General features: G+C 48.7%; 2 protein-coding genes and 1 long non-coding RNA gene across 7 annotated transcripts; 1 reads left to right on the forward strand and 2 right to left on the reverse strand.

Annotated features, from left to right (window-relative positions):
* The first annotated feature begins 30 nt into the window (after positions 1–30).
* STRADA (STE20 related adaptor alpha) lies at positions 31–10964 on the forward strand. Of its 5 annotated transcripts, none has more exons than XM_068661212.1 (13): positions 31–131; positions 247–298; positions 1515–1572; positions 2159–2187; positions 5637–5739; positions 6262–6383; positions 6517–6625; positions 6741–6864; positions 7547–7718; positions 8043–8147; positions 8398–8639; positions 9151–9193; positions 9511–10964. In XM_068661212.1, the coding sequence occupies exons 2-13, from the start codon at positions 287–289 to the stop codon at positions 9661–9663; spliced, it is 1272 nt and encodes a 423-aa protein (XP_068517313.1). In that variant the 5' UTR covers positions 31–131; positions 247–286; the 3' UTR covers positions 9664–10964. The 5 variants fall into 5 exon arrangements, with proteins under 5 accessions (XP_068517313.1, XP_068517312.1, XP_068517315.1 ...); XM_068661211.1 differs by having other exon boundaries at positions 48–131; positions 247–322; XM_068661214.1 differs by lacking the exon at positions 2159–2187 and having other exon boundaries at positions 88–131.
* Positions 3599–7549, reverse strand: LOC137844680 (uncharacterized). Its single transcript, XR_011089994.1, has 2 exons — positions 6914–7549; positions 3599–5302 (listed from the first exon to the last, which is right to left on the reverse strand). It is a non-coding gene; the product is annotated as an uncharacterized lncRNA (long non-coding RNA).
* Positions 10965–11823: 859 nt separating the features above from the next.
* Positions 11824–17586, reverse strand: RNF113A (ring finger protein 113A). The gene is made up of 10 exons (XM_068661216.1): positions 17421–17586; positions 17181–17257; positions 16967–17071; positions 15459–15566; positions 15072–15181; positions 14761–14867; positions 14191–14280; positions 13262–13355; positions 12444–12550; positions 11824–11960 (listed from the first exon to the last, which is right to left on the reverse strand). Exons 1-10 carry the CDS (start codon positions 17518–17520, stop codon positions 11875–11877), a joined length of 984 nt encoding a protein of 327 aa, XP_068517317.1. The 5' UTR covers positions 17521–17586; the 3' UTR covers positions 11824–11874.
* Between the last annotated feature and the right edge of the window lie 1072 nt (positions 17587–18658).

Consider the following 18658-nt stretch of genomic DNA (forward strand, 5'->3'; position numbering starts at 1 on the left):
GCCTCCCTCCCCCTCAGGTGCGCGGGGCCGCCATTAGGCGCGGCGGGAGCGGCGCGCTGACGTCACGCGCAGCGCCGTGCTGACGTCACACGCGGCGTCTCCTGCCGGTGCGCGGTGGCCGCGGCGCTGAGGTGAGGCCGGGGCCGGGGCCGGGGCTGAGGGGATCGGACCGGGGGGGGGGGGACGGACGGACACGGAGGGACCGGGAGGGGCCGGGGCCGGGGCTGAGCCGCTCTCGTCCCCCAGGTTGCCTTCCGCAGCGTGTGGCGACGCACCCGCGGCCTCCATGTCTTTCCTTGTAAGTAAACCCGAGCGCCTGAGGGTGAGTGTTACCCCCCGCCGGGAGCGCCACGGCCCCTTCGGGAACCGCGCTTGGGCGCTGCCTGCTTGCGCTCCTTGCACACCTTGCACACTTGCTGCTTGTACCTTCGCTCCTTGCACACTCGCTCCCTTGCTCCTTGCACGCTTGCTGCTTGCACGCGTGTACCCCCCGGCATTTACAATAAATGTTATATTTAAGGGAGAGCCGAGGCTCTCCGGCCTCTCCTCACGAAGCGCCTGCCCTCGTTGCACCGTGTACAGCTCTGTTTTTCCCAAACCTAGCTGATTTTGGGAAGTTAAACGTCAGCGTTGCTTAATTCTGCGTTTTTGAGTGTCAAAGTGATTGGTTTTACACAACAGAAGCGCTTCTGGTGACTCAAACCGGCAGGGTTGTGCTGCGCTGTGTGTTTTGAGTCACTGACACCAAGGACTGGAGCTTTCCAAGACCGGCCTCGCTCACACCAAGCGACATAACCCCTTTCCTCACTGCTTCCACTGAGCTGACAGGCTCTAATGTGCTGCTGTTCCTGGCTGTTTAATTTAATGCTAACTTAATCAACGCCCTGCAAGTCTAAAACTGCATATTTTATTCCCTATTACATACGCGGGCCTGTTTTTTTTCAAGTCACAAAGCCAAATGGAATGGTAGAAACTTTTCTCTGCACAAGCTAATGCTTAATGCTTGCTCTGAATTTTAAGCATGAATTCTGGAAGGGAACTACAGCTTTACAATACTTGAGTTTTAATTTTACTTGTAGTTAATGGATATATTGCCAAAATAGTTCTCAGAGCTCTAAGACATCATCGTGTTATAAAAAGCTGAATCTTTTTCACACCTGTTACACCCAAAGGAACTTTTATTTGCCTGTATAAGGGTGCATAGCATGCTTACTGTTTTTATGTGCACATATGAAGATTTTTGTCTGAATAATCTGAAATGAACTTTACTGTGAGTGCATGCTGTCCAGGAGGGGTGGCAGCACCGAGGTGCTTGCTGGGTGCATGTACAGGAAGGTAACGTTCTTGTCCAGAGTAAGGATGTAGCTCTGATGTCACAGCTTTTAGATCACAGTAAAATCGTAGAAGTGTTAGCATTGTGGTTTAGTTTTTGTTTTGGGGGGTGAGGAGGGAAGGGGGAGTAGATTGTCTCTGAAGGAAATAACTAATTTATTTTTCTTTTTTTTTTCTTTTAGCGGTGGGTGTCGGAAAAGTTCATTGTTGAGGGCTTAAGAGAGTTTGAACTGTTTGGAGGTAAGTTTTCCTCTTGTTGGATGACGTTGGGAAGGTTAATTATAATTCACGAGTGAAAATGGGTTTTGAAACTCTGCTGATAGCTCCCCAGTGTGCCCGTAGGAGAGCTGGTTGGTTTCTGGTCTGCTTTGTGTGGAACAAGCAAAATCTTCCACCACGATGCAGAAATCATGGTCAGTGACTTAGAAAGCAATCAGAACATAGGAAATCAAGGTCTCGTCTAGATCTTGCTTCTAGAGGGTGTGGAGAAACTTTCACTACTTTAAATAAATAACCCCTAGACAGCTTCTTCTGTATTTAGGCTAAGTATGTATGTCACTTGTCAATGTCAGTTTACATTAATGTGCAATATCTGAACAGTAGCACTGTTTGAATCTTTTTAATTCCCATTCTTGTACTACGTTTGATGATTTTTAATGTAATTATCTGTAAATTAAATCTTTGTCTACAATGTATTTGTATGTATGTGCTATCAGTAAGTATCACGCAGGGTTATTTACTTAGTTTTCCTCAGTAAGTTCCAACTATATTTTTAATGGGTGTCTGTTGAACACAATTTGGTGAACAATTAATTTCTTTACTCCAGAGCAGCCTCCGGGTGACTCTCGGAGAAAAGTAAGTGGCTTTTGCAGGCTGTGGTGCTGTGGTTCATTGCATGGAGATTATCCTTGTGAAAGTTTGATTTTTCTTTTTACCTTAGTTTTATATTTCATCTCTATATTTAGCTCTACGAGTGTGGAGACAGGTTTCACCCTGGAGTGGAGGTTTTGGTGTGTGGTATTAAAACTGGACGTGACTAGCCAAAACTAAACTTAATCTCTCAGATTTGAGGGTCTCTTTTTTGAGGTGATTTAGGTCCGATTCTTCAGAGATGCTGATCTCTTTGAATTCTTTTGAAATTGAGGGAAGAGGCTAGCCTATGAGACTTCTGAAAACAGCCCCCAAATTTTTATTTTGGCTGTTCTAAGCCAGCGTTCCCCTCTGGACATGCTGATTCTGGCTTCCTTACTTTTCCCTGCAGAGCAGTCACATCAGAGGCTCCAGCATCAGAACCAAACATCGTGTAATTTGCAGTTTGAGTGACTTTACGTCCTGTTGGCTGCTCTGCCTCTTAAGAACTAAAGTCACTTCCAAATGAGGAATGTCTGTTCAAAAACATACAGCCAAAATGGGTCAGTTGAGAACTTCACGTTTGCTTTTTGTTCTGCAGGCCCTGATTCCGTGCTGTGTGGTGCATTATGCACGATTTATAGCAGAATATATTGGTCTAAATGGATTCCTACCTGCCCACACCATACTGAAACGTTTCTGTGTGCAGGTGTTGCTTTAGTTTAAGGCAATTACAAACAGGAATTAAGTGTGATTTGTTTATAACTGTGTCAGCTTAAACTGTTATAATTGATTTTGTGTCAGTGTCTGTAATTTGCTGGCACAAACAAAGCTGAAAACATGAGATCTATACAGAACGTTTTGTATAAAGTCAAGTGAATTCACACCTTATTTAATTGCTGAGCATCCAGCATATGCTGTGCTGGAAGCAAATGGAGATCAGCATCTGTATCGTTTTTGTTAAAATATTCCCTTGTTTTTTTGGACATCACAGTGATATTGGTGACTATTTTTATTTTTACAGCTAAATAAAAGCTTACTTTTTCTATCATAGCTATACAAAAAGGCAAATAATTGGGGAAAGGGGCAGGAGGAAAATTTTTGTAGCTCATGCTGAAAGGGAGTGAAGGAGCGAGGAGGTGGTGAGGAAGGCAGCAGAACAAAAACAACTTTCCCTCTTCCTAATTCAGACGGACGTGATTTGGCAGAGGCAGATTCTTGCAAGCATCATATAACTGATTTTCTTATGGCATTTGTAACAGCAGTTATCTTCCAAAGATTAATTTCCTTAAACCTATTTCCAATTAAAATCTGATCAACAAGCCCTACAGCTAGCTCCTAATGAGTGTCGGGCCATAAAGCCAGTTGTACGTGACTTCATTTCGCAGCTGCTTTTGCTTTTGACCATACACCAAAAGTTGTCCTGTGTGAAACCACAGAGGAGCTTTTTTGCAATATTTCATGAGTGACATTTAAGTTTAACTTTTTTTTTTTTAAAACTCTCGTATAATGTTGATAAATTTCTGGTAGAGCTCCTTGTGCATTAACTTAGTTATTGGTCACTGCTAACACGAAGACAGGTGAGTGAAGACCTCTGATGTTCTGGAAAACTTTTAAATAGGGATTTTACAGCCTTTTTCCATTCCTGTTGAAACAGCCTGCACCATTCATAAGATTAAATTTATTTATTTTTTCGCATCTGTTTTGTTGGCTTACGCTGTATTTGGAGTGGAGTTTATTAAAGCAAACCACTTAACGTGCTGCTCCGCGTTTCACCAGCTGTCACTGCTGCACACCGCTGCTTATCAGAGCCTTCTGCTTTCCTTTCCTTGGTGGTGCCTTTCTGCTTCAGAGGTTTCCATCTGCCTGTGTGTCTCTGTGTGAAATTGATGGCAGAAGTAACGAGTGACACAATCCAAGTCAGAATTGACAAGGATCTTTAGCAGAAGTTTGAAAGAGCGAGTGAAAGGTTGCTGCCTCTTTCAGCCAAGCCACAGCACGGTGTAGTGCTAGGACTGGAAGTAAAGGTTTTGAGATCTGAGGGGTGGGTTACCCTGAAACAGGCGCCAGCTGAGTTGCTGTGCTAGAGTTGTGTGAGCTGGAGTTGTGTCCTAGCACTGTTCTCAAAGCAAAGTTTCACCTTTTCCTATAACTGAAAAACAAACCTATTTTTAAGGTAGACAGAGAGAAGTAAAACGTATGCTGGTCAGAGGCAGTCAAAAAGCTGAACGTAGGAAGCCTGAATAGCAACTTACTCCCCAGTACACTTAGAGATGAAAGCTTCTCAGGAGCTGAACCCTCAAACAGAACCAAAGGTAATTAATTTACGGTGAATTCATGTCTGCTCTTGTTGCACTACATTTACCCTCTGCTGAACGTAGAACAGTGCCTTATTTTTCAGCTGCCACTGTGTCATTTCCATCTTTCAGCAATGGAAAAGAGAGTATTTGCTGTCACTGCAGGAAAAGGGACAAGCTTCTTCTCCTTCATGAATCATGAGGAAAGGTCTGATAAAGGGCACTTGCAGTTGATGAGGAATGAGTTGGCAAAAATGAGCTGGGGTTCCAAATGTCAGGAGGAGTTAATGTGCTAGAAATTTGACATTACTAAGTCTGGTCTTAGACACCAAATAAATTTGGATCCCCATTAGGATGCGTTCCTTGTGACTTTGGAAACTTAAGTGAGTTGCAAGGTATAAAGGAACTTGCAAGAAGTTCCTGCTCGAAAAGATTTTGTGATTGTAAATCGTTTAACTTTGTGTCAGATGTGTCAGGGTGGTGTCATTGGTAGGCTTAGGAGCGCTGCTTCCCTGCGTGGTGTGAGTTTTTTTTCTATCCTTTTTCTTTTTTCTCTGTAAGCACAAATGCATTGCAGCTAAATTTTTGCTTTCATTTGGAGCTTTTCTTTTCACGTGTGTCTGACCTTCATACCTTTGCTGAGGTGGGTTCATCACTTTGATGTTTGGCTGAGCAGCTTCAGCTGTGCTGCTCTTCTCACAGATGAGCAGCTGAAAACCAGAAGCCCCAACTTCAGGCAGGAATGCTGACTGCCATGGTGCAGGGAGGTGCTGTGAACGAGCTTTCCTTTGGCCTTTGCTCAGGCAAGAGGGTGACACAGAAGTCTGTAAATAATAGGAGGAAGACAGTTACTATAAAGCAATGCTCAGGCTGTCCTGGGGAATAGTAATTGGCTTTATCCAAGTATTTCTAAATAAATTTTAGCTTAACCTAAGTGAGAATATTGCCTTTTACGGTTACCTGATTAAAACACAGATGTCTGGATCTTCTGAAATGAGGCATCTCCTGGATTTTGATTGATATTTAACTATTGTTTTAACAGCAGTTAAATTGTCTCTTCTGTAGTTTGTCATACTGAGTGTGTATGATAAGGAACAGATGACTTTTCTACCACGTGTAATCTTTATCTCTTTTGACCTGACTTTATTTTTTCCCTAGACAAATGAGGCGAGCTCCGAGTCGATAGCTTCTTCCCCTAAAAGGGACACCATGAGCAACTTCCTCCCAGACAGCAGCTGCTACGAGTTGCTCACTATCATAGGTAAGATTACTTGTGGGCTGGAGGATCAGAAGTCTGCTCTGCAAAGAGAATAATTTCCGCAGACTTGTTGGCCTTTTCTTGATTAATTATTTATTTTTGACATCAGATGCCCTTCTTCTTTGATTAAAAAATCACTTTAATAAAAACTGAGATGCTTGTCCTAAGGCCTTGCAACTCAAAGAGGCATGTGGCGCGTTAACAATGCTGAGTATAAAGTACAAAGTCAGCAGAAGGACCCTGAAGCCCTGTCCTTGGAGGGGCTGTGGCCAAATCATTTTACTTCTGGCTCAATTTTGAACTTGAAAGACTGGATAATACTAACTGGCTGGCTAGGATAATTTCTCTCCATGGGATACATGCTAGGGGAAATGGTATCTGATGGAACAATTACTTTCTTTCACAAGGCCATAAATAGTTAGAGTAAATGAGTATAAAGATTATTTAAGGGTCAAGGACTGGAGAAGTTCTTTAGAAGTGTGTGCTCCAGAAATATTGCTGAAGCTTTATTGCCTTTTCTTTCAGGCAGAGGCTTTGAAGACTTGATGGTTGTGAACCTGGCCAGGTATAAACCCTCAGGGGAGTATGTCACTGTCAGAAGAGTTAACTTGGAAGCCTGCACCAATGAAATGGTCACGTTCTTGCAGGTAACAGGAATCCACTAATACAATAGTGCAAGTTTAGGAGAGAATAGGTGGCAAGAACAGTGCTTATCAATCCTGTATTCATATTTCTGCATTTACTCGAATCAAAATATCTTTTTTTGTTTTTTTTTTTTAGGGGGAACTTCACGTTTCCAAGCTCTTCAACCACCCTAACATTGTGCCATACAAAGCAACTTTCATAGCTGACAATGAACTGTGGGTGGTAACATCTTTCATGGCCTATGGTAAGTGGAGGGGGAATACTTTGACTGGCCGTCATATCCTGTTAAGAGGTGTTGCATCTTTGTTGGAGCATCCTTGTTTTTCTGACCACTGAAGAGGTGTTTTGTTTCTTTTTAGGTTCTGCAAAAGATTTGATCTGTACCCATTTTATGGATGGGATGAGTGAATTGGCAATTGCATATATCCTCCAAGGAGTACTGAAAGCACTTGACTACATCCACCATATGGGCTATGTACATAGGTAAAATAATAATAATTTTTTTAAAAAAGTCATTATGCAATAAACTTACCTCTGTACCCTGAAGACCAGTGTCTGAAGTCACAACAAACCACGTTGTCAGGCAGACATAAGGCTCTGTTCAGGTGCTGTGTAGAGTCTCTGAATTGAGACTTGACAGCAAGGGGAAATTTGTCCTGTTGCTGCAGAAGGTCCCGAGTCCATAACCTCTAGTCCCACACTTCTCCTTGCCACAGAAAGTTTCTTTTGGGAAAATGCAAAGTGAGTGAATCAAGTCCTGTTAGTGCTTGTATGCATAGTTTTGCACAGCATTTGGGATGGCCGTCAGGACTCTCAGCCTCCTAGCATGCTTTTATCATTTCCACAGGTGCTTGCCAGGGCTGATTTTCTCTTCAGTGCTGCAGTGTTTTTTAATCTCTTCCTAAATCACCGTGTCCATCCTTTTAGCATGTTTTTCCTTTCCTCTGATATATCCTGTTGTGAAAGTAAATTTCAAACACAGAATGTCCTAGGTTATTAATGGTCACTACATTTATTGTATGCACTGTAAAAGTTGTTCAGCTCAAGTGTTCCTGCCTTAAATCCTCTGTAGTGCACTTCCGCACTAGCAGGGTTCCCGGGGATGCTGTAAGGAACATAAATCATCCGAGGGCAGAAAACCTGACTTCTTTTGTTGTTGTTCAAGGAGTGTGAAAGCCAGCCATATCCTGATTTCCGTAGATGGGAAGGTGTACCTCTCTGGCCTGCGAAGTAATCTGAGTATGATTAACCACGGGCAGCGACTCAAAGTTGTTCATGACTTCCCCAAATACAGCATCAAAGTCCTACCTTGGCTCAGTCCTGAAGTCTTGCAGCAGGTATGTTATAAAAACAAACAAACAAAAAAACCCCACAAAACTATGGCTTGTGCTCAGTGATACATAGCATCTCTGTGTAATTTTCTGAGGTTTTAGGGCCTGTTCTGGGAGAAGAAAAACAGCCACAGTGTTGCTTTTTCTCATGATGAGCATCTTGCTTTATACTTTTTAGCTTAAAACTACTACCACCACCAACAAACCATCCTATATGCAGGTTGTGCCATTTCTGCTCTAATCATTTGGGTTTGTTCTTCTGCATGGCGAGTCGTGAGCATTGCCTGTCCACATTGCAAGTCCACAATTTTTATTTTCCTTTTCTTTTAGAATCTCCAGGGTTACGATGCAAAGTCTGACATTTACAGCATAGGGATAACAGCCTGCGAGCTGGCAAATGGACACGTACCATTTAAAGACATGCCTTCCACTCAGGTAAGATTTAAAGGTTCTTCCTTTCTCTGTTTCATCTGAGCATGTGGAAGTGCCTTGCAGCACAGGGCTGTGAAAACAGAAGGGTGCTGTGCCTCCCTGAATTCCCTTCTCATTGCTGCTTTTCCTGTAGAACTGTTTTGCTGCTGTATTAAACCTTTGGTGTCCAAACGCTGAGGACATTAAAAATCTACTGAGAAATTTTAACTGTCGTGATTGCATGCATGGGATGTTGATGTCCCTTCGTTTCCAGATGCTGTTGGAAAAGCTGAACGGAACTGTTCCCTGCCTGCTAGACACCACCACTATTCCTGCTGACGAGCTGACCATGAAAACCTCGCGTTCAAGCGCTAACTATGGGCTGGGCGAGAGCATGGCCGTCAGCAACGTGAGAGCAGCCAACGGCGAGTCAGCCCTGCACCCTTACCTGCGGACCTTCTCCGCCTGCTTCCACAACTTCGTAGGGCAGTGCCTCCAGCGGAACCCGGACTTCAGGTAAGGCCAGGCCAAAGCTTTTCTTCACAGCCATGCCACGAGCACCGTTCTAGGGACTGACTGAACCAGGAGAGCCAGCAAAGGTTGTTTGAAGTTTTTTTCCAAAACTATAGCTGGGCAAGGATGTGATCTGCATTGAGAGGAGTATGTAAAGTATGCAGAACAAAAGCAGTGTTAAAAGCAGGTTAAGATATTCTTTAAGAGAGCTGAAGACTTTCGGAGTTCATAGCTCTGCTTTGCAACCTTCTCTGGGGAGTGGAGAGGTCCTGTCCTGTCTTTCTGGTGCTCATCAGACCACTCCACGAGGTGTGAAGAGCAGGGCTAGCTTTCTGCTGCATTAGTGGGTTCAGTCTTCAGACAGTTTGAGTGCCAGAGCTGGTGTGAGGGAGGGGTTGGGACGAGGTTGTGACACTGAACTGCCCACAGAACTACACTTGAGCATCTTGAAAGGACAAAATATCACTGACTAATTTTTCTTGTGTGCTTGTTTTATTCTGACTCCCTTCTACAGGCCCAGTGCAGGCGCTCTCCTTAATCATCCCTTTTTCAAACAGGTAAGGAACTTGTTTAATATGCAGAGAACAGTGGCTTTTTTGTAGCGATTAGCTTGCTGTGTCACTGAAGCTGAGGGTGGGAGTGTGGAGTTGCTTAATGCTTTCAGATCACAGAAAAATTAAGTTAGTTTGGTGCCGCTTCGTGATCGTCAGCTTCTCCAGGAAGGAGAATGAGGTGCTTGTTCTCTGGGAGTGAGGTAGCTGTGGAAGCAGCTGCCTGTTCTGTGGGGCTGCAGCTTCTCTCGATGCAGGCAGGAGGACAGCACTGCCTGTGTGGGGAGGCATTTCAGCAGCTGAGTTCTCTCCTTTTTGTGCAGATCAAGCGCCGTGCTTCTGAAGCACTCCCTGAACTTCTGCGCCCCGTCACCCCAATCACCAATTTTGAAGGAACGCGGCCCCAGGATCCCAGTGGCATTTTTGGGCTGGTGTCAAACCTGGAGCAGCTAGACGTGGATGACTGGGAGTTCTAGAACAAACAGGGACTATACGTGGTTCTGGAGGAGCTTCCTGGACATTGTAATTTATTGGTCCTGTTCATAAAAGGTGATGAATGTTACATGTAGAAGAGTTTACAGGTCCTTGGGAAGGAACTTCAGCTGCCTGTTTACTTGGAAAGTAGCCTGGAAACAAATGGACAGACCTGAGCTGGAAAAGGCTCAACCCCAAGGAGCTGCGGATATTCCAGTTGGTGCAGGGCCCCAAGCCCCAGTCCTTGCAGCTGAGAACACCAGAGTGGGTTGAGCAGATCTGTTTAGTTATGGTCTCTATTTCTGTTTCTAAAAATCATTGGCTTCCTTGTATCACAGTCAGAGGCTGCATGTCCCCATCCTCTTTTGTTCTTTCTTTTTAAGGGTGCCTTAGAGTTAAGAAGGGGAAGGAGGCAGCTCTTAGCTTTGGGCGTTTTCTTAGAGCTGGTCAGCTTAGTTACTGCATTGTCACCAGGTAACTTTTGAGTGGGGGAAAAAAAAAAGTGTGTGGTCTTAGTCACTGTTTTGGGGTGGAAAATGGGAAATAGAGGATGACCTCATTCTGTTTTAGGCACATTCACTGTGTTGAATGTTCCTCTGCAGCACTTTTCCAGGCTGGGAGAGCCCTTGGAGAGACTCCTCACTTGATGCTGAGGACTCTGAACTCCAGGTCAGACAGGGCAGGGCATTCCAGCCTCTCCTCCCGTGGCTGTGTGGGTCGGTGACTGCCGTGTGTGATTCTCTGCAACATACCAGCATTTTTACTCCCTACAGCGTATCTAGTTCAGCCTTCTGTTAGCTGGGCTGGTTTCACAGCATGGAACATTCACACCAGCTTGTTCTCACCGACTTAACTTGGCATAGAGGGGAAGTAATTTGATTTTCATGCAGAATCCTTATTCACAACTCCTCTTTGAACATCACGTACAGAATTAGCTCAAGCCTTCTCTTACCATTGCTGTTCCACCTTCCCTGACCGAATGCCAGGTTAAAAAAAGGCCTCTGCTTGCTTTTCACATGGCTTCCCTCGCTTCATGGCCGTGGCAGCTCTCCCCCATTCCATGGTATTTGTTTTTGGAGGTGTGTTTAAGGCTTTTAGTTTGACCTTTCCAAGGACCGCGAGTGCTGGAGGTCTTTCTACTCTTCACTGAAGCACTGAGAATCCAGTCCTGCAGGGGTGGTTGATGGGAGTAGTGGTGCTGGCAACAGGTCCTTCTTGTGTTTATAAACTGTACTTGAACCCAGATAAAGTTTGTTACTCTAGTTTTTTGCCAAAAGAAATAAAATATTTCTGAAGTTTTTAAGCCTGCTGTTTCTGCAAGGTGGTGGAGTAGATCCCAGCAGTGATGACAAGCTTGCGCTGCAAGCATATGGTCTTCCCAGCTCCTTAAGAGGCTGGATCTTGTACCTCAGCTCATGAAGTCTGCATCTTGGCAAAATCTATCCCTCTCACCCAACCTTGCACAGGAATGGGGTTAGTGGTACTTGCAGCAAGAAAAGCAGCGTAAAACCTTTGGGGTGGTGTTAGTTCCATGCTTCCTCACAGAGGGATGGTTCCACAGAGGTATTGCCCACCCAAGTCCTAAAGTCTGTGTGACTTGACTTACCTCTTGAATTCCCCCAGGAACCAGGAGGCAAGCAGGAAAGCCAGGAGGAATACACTCCTGTGAGCTGTAATAAACCACACCTACCTGCAGAATCCAGCTTGCTTCCTAATGTGTGAGCATTTCTAGGTTGCTGGATGAACTTATCACAAGCTAATTCTTCTCATTCCTCTCCCTGCTTTCAGCTTACTACACAATTAAAGGTTTACAGACCTGAAGCTCAGGGTAGCGTTTTCTCCTTGTAACTTAGGGATAGTTTTGTGCATCCACAGCTAGCAGCGGGACACAAGCACGATCAGTGCAAAGTTATGAACTAACTGAACGGTCTTCAACCCTTCCCTGAGCCCACTGCTGCACTCAGGCAGGCCATCATGCAGCCCTGCTAGCAGCACGGTGGCAGCAGGCAGAACTCAGCCACACCTCAGCTTACCTCTTGCGCCTTCACAAAGCAGTGAACAAAGTCCCTGGCACCAGTAATGCCAGCATTTTAGTAACAGCAGGTTGGACAAACACGCACAGGCTACAGCTGCTGGTCCCAAGGCAACTGCTGCGACCGGTATTTGTGTCCCCCATAAAAACTTTATTCCGCTAAATACAAAACAGTGCTTTGCTACTGTGGATCCTCTCCGTGGTCTGAATGCTCTGATTCCTGCTCCTCCTCCTCCGCCTTGTGTTTTTCCAATTTTGCCATGAGCTCTGAAACACAGGAAGAGGCAGGCTGAGACTCCAGATACGGGATATGTCCAGCAGCACAGCTGAGGGCCCAGGACCCGTGAACATCCCTCTCCCCAGGAACCAGGGGAGCTGCCAAAAGTCACTCGCCTACGCAGAGGCTGAGCTAGGAGCTGCCACCCTTCGCTGAGCCCAGGGCATGCGATGCTGCAGTCAGGGCATCACTGACCTGCCAGCGAGAGCCTCAGACCAGCCTCTGCTCCCCAGCACCCTCCCCCTGCCCTCACCAGGGTCACCTCCCCAAGCTCCTCATCTGGGCAAGCACAAGATGCTGTTTTTACACCCAGAGCCACCCAGGCCATGACTCGGTGTCTTCAGGCACTAAAGGAAGTTCTGCCTGCAGCCAAAAGCTGCGAGCCCCAGCTTAGGGCCGGGGCAAACACCACGAACATGTATCAGGAACTGGCGCCGTGCAGACGCTCCAGCTGAAAGCCCTTTCCCTCTCACCTTTTGCTGGGTTGAAGACGCCGTTGGTTTGCTTGTCACACACGTAACAGCGCTGGGATTTCCGGTAGTGCTGGAGGGCACAGCTCTCACAGAAGTAGTGCCTACACCTGTAAGGGGAGACAGATGCCACTGCCAGTCCCCAGACACAGCTGCTGTGTCCAGGAGATAAAAACAATTAAATACTGAGCCCCGAGGGATGCAGAAGCAAGCTACGTGCAGAGCTTCCTCTGGAGCACTGGCCCATTCCTCCCCTCTACTCAGGAAATGTGTTTTAGCACTGCTTTACTGACACAGAAGTGACTGCAGAGAGCCATCAGCGAGCACTTCCAGGGTCACCACGGGCTCAAGCGCTGAATTTAGGTTGTGGTGTTGCCTGTGGGAAGTGTGGAGGTATCAGGCAGCACTGTGGGCGAGGGCTGGCAGTGTGCGATATCCCCTCTGCACCCCATCCTTGGCCTCTTGCCTTCCCCAGGCTTTTGTTTCTCTGCTCAAACAGTGTGGTGTCATTCAGCGTTCAGGAGGAAAGAAACAACGAAACCTCAAGGGAAAGATGATGCAAGCAGGCAACATCTTTTGGGAATCTAAAAGGTGCTTGGACAACAGAGGCTTGGGATCCCTACCAAGGAGACGCCTCAGATGTAGTTACAAGGCTCCCTGGGTACCTGAGGCTTTCCACAGCCACCAGAAGAGCCACAGCAGACAAGAAGCAGGTTCCACCCCCAAGCCTGCAGGCAGTGCCTGGATTTGCCTCCAGTGAATGACTACTGGACCGGATCTGCAACAGACGTTTGGCTCCCCCTGCCAAAATAACCACTTACTTGGTGACCACGGGGTTCTTGAAGGAACCTCTGCAGATGAAGCACTTGAAAGGCATGTCCTCCTCGTCGCTGCTCACCTCGTAGTTTTCTTCGTCTGCACAAGAGAAAGGTAACCAGACTGGAGCAAGAGCAGAGGCAGCCAGGCCAGCTGATGCGTGGGACACGAAATATTAAACACGGAGAGAGCACAGCAGGTGGGATTGAATCCCTGCTGGAAACAATGGGGTTCTGGCATCTGGGTGTCACTGATGTCAGTAACATGTGTGGGATTGAGATATAATTAGTCTAATGAGCCAGCGTGCCTGCTGCTCATCTCACAAGAGCAAATTTTTATAGCAGCAAGTGGGCGACGCAGAAGGGACGTATCCTCCAGCCCCCAACTTTTCAGATTTTTTTTTCCCAAAGCAGCTGCTATCAAACTCAACAGCTCCTACTGAGCAGAGACTGCACCCATCCCCAAAACTGCAAAGGGGTTCATGAGCAACACTCAGCTGCAGTTTTGGGCCACAGGTATGGACGCTGAGTGAGAAATAATGATGTAGCATGAAAGCATTCCAGCTTCAGGGCATCCGTGGGGCAGGAAATGGTTGCAGCTCCCCAGCTCCACAGGGCTGGGACTCATACAATAGCGTGCTATCCTCTGTACAGACAGAGCAGAAACCCACTGACACCAGGGAGAGTTATCTGAAAGCAGCAGATTAGCTCAGCGCTGTCAGCAATTCCTGGCACTAAGATTATCCCACAGCAGGGAGTTCCACAGCTAGGTGGAACAGAGAGCTTTCTGTCCAGTATTAATTGAACCCATGGCCTACGCAATTTGAGACAACACAGCCCCTGAGTACTCAAAACAGAGTATGAGAGCAGGCAGGACCGTGTGGCCCCACCACCATCAGCCTCAGGAGAGGCAGAGCAGCGGGGCGGTGCCGTACCATTGCCTCCGTACCGGCCCTCATCCAGCTCCCGTTCGATCTGCCAGCCGTGTTTGTAGTCCGAGCGGTCGTGGAGGAATTTGCAGCTGTCTGAGGAGCACAAAGAAAGACAGATTCACATCTTCATCCCACTGCCCAGCTGCCCACAGGACACCTCGTTCGGGGGCAGCGTGAGCTGTGCCCAGGACAAAGTGAAACCGGATTGTTTCCCCACCCACCCCTGCTCTTCCTCCCAGGGCAGTGCCAAGCAGGCTGGATCTCCTCCTCAGGACTGACAGGCCACGAGCACTGTGCCCTGCATGCCACAGCGACAGATCCAGCACTGACCCACGTGGGAAGTGGGATATGGGTCAGGAAATCCCATCCCTCCCACAGCCTCAAGGGAGGTGAACGTTATACAAAACAATTCTGCAACAGCACCACATGCTAGCTCTGCAAACAAGTGCCTGTAAGGTACTAAGTGTACATCTGCGTGCCACAAACATGGGACCACCAGCTGGACTAGATCCCTTTGGATCCCTCTGCAGATCTGGTGCAGCACACATTCAGCTGCAGGCAGGACCCACTCACCTCCGAAGCCGCAGAAGCCCGTTTCTTTGTAATCCTTACAGATGTCAGGCTGGTAGTCCCATCGCACCGTGGCCCGCAAGTGCTCTGGAGCACGGATGGGTCCTTTTCTGAAAGGGTGGGAGAAGGCTCAGGCCAGCTGTGCCGCTGCAGTGGAGAAGGCCCCTGGGGGCCTGGTCAGAACCAGACACCGGACTCATTAGACAGGAACAAGTCGGCAGGATCAGCAAAGTTCAAGCCCCAAACAAGTGCCTTTGGGGACAGCGCCTGAACTCCTCTGTGATCCCACTCCTCCAAGGCTCATCCCGACCTACCTGACCATTCCTGAAGAGGCATTTCCCATGGACGTGTCCTTGGGCTTCACATACTTCTGATAGTTGTTAATACCACGGTAGATTTTATCATCTTCCTTTCCTCTCAGTTCCTAGGAAAGGGGGGGAAAAAAGTTATTAAGGGTCAGAAGAGCTTCAGGTCCTGGATTAGCTTTTACATCTGTGACAAGTCTCCCAGCCCAGCCCTGCCTTCCTTAATACCAAGATATCAATAAATCCATAAAGTTCCTCTATTTATAAGGGCAACACTTTTGTCCTCCTTAAGAGAGGAAAAGACTCCCAACTCTTTTTGGCATGCAGAAGGGGATGAGTAAAACACACGGACTCCTGTAGCATAGCACCTGCTCCTACAGAGCAAGGCTGACTGACCTCCTGGATCTTCTGGCTGCGCTCAAAGATGGCCTGGGCATCTTTCTCCTTCTCCGTGTCCAGCTCATACACTGCTGTGGCCCCCATGTCTTCTGGGCCGACAGGTTTCTGAAAAGCAAGAACAATTTGTGACCATGGCGAAGTGAAAACCCACATAAGACAAAGCTCCTTGGCTACCTGGAGTGGGGGGGGGGTCACAGAGCTAGTACTGAGCACGGCCTGCTTCACCTTCCAGCAGTTTGCATCTTCCTCTACCACTTGCCAGAGTGAACCCCCCCCCCCCAGGCTGGATGCAGTGCTTGCAGAGGCCAGGACGCTAATTACTGATCGCTCCCAAGTTTTAGCCTGCACAGTCAGGACACGCTTGTCCTCACTTTACTCCTTCAAGCTCAGCCTTGGCTTAGCTGGAAATTGAGCTCAGGTCTCCTGTGTTCAACACTCCAATCATGAGACCGTCCTGCCTACACGCAGGATGTTACATCCAAACTTTTAACCCAGCTGTGGGCGGCTTGCACCCAGTTTTAATACAGTGATCTGGTTTAGATTCCTCTTGAATGCACTGAACAGACACCTACCTCTCCAGGAACAGCTGCATAGAAACTGAAGAATAATCATAACCAGCCTGAACTGAAAACAAATCCAACTTATATGCCAAAAGTTTCTGGAGCCCAAAGGCTGTCACCTCCTCCTTTCCCATTTTCCTGCAGCAAGTAGGGCTAACAATATGCAGCCCCCCCTTTGCAGCAGCCAAAGCGGTGAATAATCACAGCACGAGTTTTCATATTAGTTTCTAATGTGATAAGGAGACCCAAGTCTGATCCTGCATCTGTGACTGGGGACAGCTGGACGTTATTCCCATTTTATACAGAAGAAATGGAGGCACAGAGACTGAGGAAATAAGACTGAAGAGGATAAAAAGAATCAACACACCAAATGTTGGTACTTGCTTTTAATACTAATTATATCCTGGCCGGACTTTTACTAATGGGCACAATTTCACTGCGTAAAGAGGAGAGAGAGAGAAAAATCCAGTGGAAAGAGCTCCAAACCTTCACAACTGACTTCTTTCCACTCCAGCTGTTAAGAGGACCCTCAGGTGCCTCCTGTCAATCCCAAACTGACCTCCCTCTGTAGCTTTTACCCCATCACTAGTCACAAGAATAAAGATGGATGCACTTCCTAAGTTACTTGAATTCCTTGGCGAGGAAGCTGTTCTAAAGCTGTAAACATGAACCTAACAATTAAGTAAACCTGATTCAAGTGCTCCATCTCCTGAAAACTTTGTGTGATGTTGGGCAAGTTTAACTCCCACCTCTGAGAAAGGACAACCAACCTTCGATGGCCTGCCAGTAACGCAGGGGGCAGCAGGAGAATAAACCTAGCACGAGGTGTATGAAGAGAGAAGGGACAGAGAAATGCATCTAGAGCTAAAAAGCAGGAATAACTGATCAATAACTGATCCCACATCCGCAGAGCCTCTCTGGACCACCGCCGCGCTCCGTCCTTACCGCCGACCTGGTGGATTTGTAGGTGACGCCGATCTCCTTGGAGGGATCCTCGTCCTCGCTGCTGCTGGCTGCGTACGCCGGCCTCTCCTTCATACACCGCCTGGTCTGGGGGGCGAGGAGACAGCGGGGTGAGGGCGGGCAGGACCCCGGGACCCCCAGGGACCCTCAAGGACCCTCAGGGACCCCCCCCCCGTGCCCCCCCAACCCCCCTTACCTTCTGTATCATGGGGTTGGGGACCTCCCGCCGCCTCTCCTTGCGCACCACGGTGCTGCCCTCCTCGCCGCTGCTCTCTGGGGAAGGAACCCGGGGGCTGAGGGGGGAGCCAAGGACCGAGCCCCCCTCACCCGCCCTCAGGACGCAACCGCAGGGCGGGCACCGCGCCCCCCTCCCCTCACCCCCCTGGGCTCCCCCCGCGTATTGAGAGCCCGGAGCCGCCCCTCCCAGTGCCCTCACCCCCCTCCTGGTCGCTGCTGGGCCGCTTGCGCCGCCCCCGGCCCGCCGCCGGGCCCCGCTTCTTGAAGACGAAGCCGCAAACCGGGGCCGCGTCCGCCATCTTGCCGCCTCACAGGATGGGGGGGGGGGGGGGGCCGCGCCATGGCGCCCCCTGCGGGACGGGAGGGGCGGGGAAGGGGGCGGGGCTTTGAATCAGGCCACGCCCCCTTTGGACTGCTGCGGGGCCCGCGCGTCGCCATGGCAACCCGCAGCGCCCCCCCCCCCCCCCCCCCCCCCCTCCCCAGGCACCGGGTGTGCAACGGGAGGGGGGGGGAGTGTGCAAAGGGGGGCACGGGGGGGGCAAGGGGGTGCAAGGGGGGGTGGGGGGTTGTATGGGGTGTGGGTGTGTATGGGGGGGTGTATGGGGGGGGGTGTGCACATGGGGTGTGGGTGTGGGTGTACAAGGGGGGGGGTGTGCAAGGGGTGTGAGTGTGCAAGGGGTGTGTGTGTGCATAGCTGTGTGTGTGTGCATGTGTGTGCACATGGGTGTGTGTGCATGGGTGTGGGTGTGCAAGATGTGTGTGCATGTGTGTGTGTGTTCACATGGGGTGTGTGTGTGCATGGGTGTGGGTGTGCAAGGGGTGTGTGTGCATGGGTGTGCAAGGGGTGTGTGTGTGCATAGCTGTGTGTGTGCATGTGTGTGCACATGGGGTGTGTGTGCATAGCTGTGTGTGTGCGCACATGGGGTGTGTTTGTGGGTGTGCAAGGGGAGTGGGTGTGTGCATGTGTGTGTGTACACATAGCTGTGTGTGTGTGCACAGGTGTGTGTGTGTGCATGAGTGTGTGTGCACATGGTGTGTGAGTGCACGTGTGGGTGTGCAAGGGGTGTGGGTGTGCACCAGTGTGTGTGTGCATAGCTCTGTGTGTGTGTGCACATGGTGTGCGTGTGCATGTGTGTGTGTATGCATGGGGGTGTGTGCACACAGGGATTTGCACAGGGGGCTGTGCACAGCAATGTGCACACAGTGGGTGTGTGCACAGGTGGGGGTGTGTAGGTGCACGGGGGTGTGTGTGCATGGCTGTGTGTGTGCAACCATGCATGTGCAGGCGCACACTAGCATGCATGTGCTTCCATGGGTGTGCATGCGTGGCTGTGTGCAACAGCTGGGGTGCACACAGCCATGTGCACATGCGTGTGTGGGCTCATATGTGTGTGTCGGGGGGAGCACGCACGTGTGTGTGCACGTGTCCATGCATGT

The sequence above is a fragment of the Anas acuta genome, chromosome 25, assembly GCF_963932015.1.
Source record: "Anas acuta chromosome 25, bAnaAcu1.1, whole genome shotgun sequence".
Taxonomy (NCBI): Eukaryota; Metazoa; Chordata; class Aves; order Anseriformes; family Anatidae; genus Anas; species Anas acuta.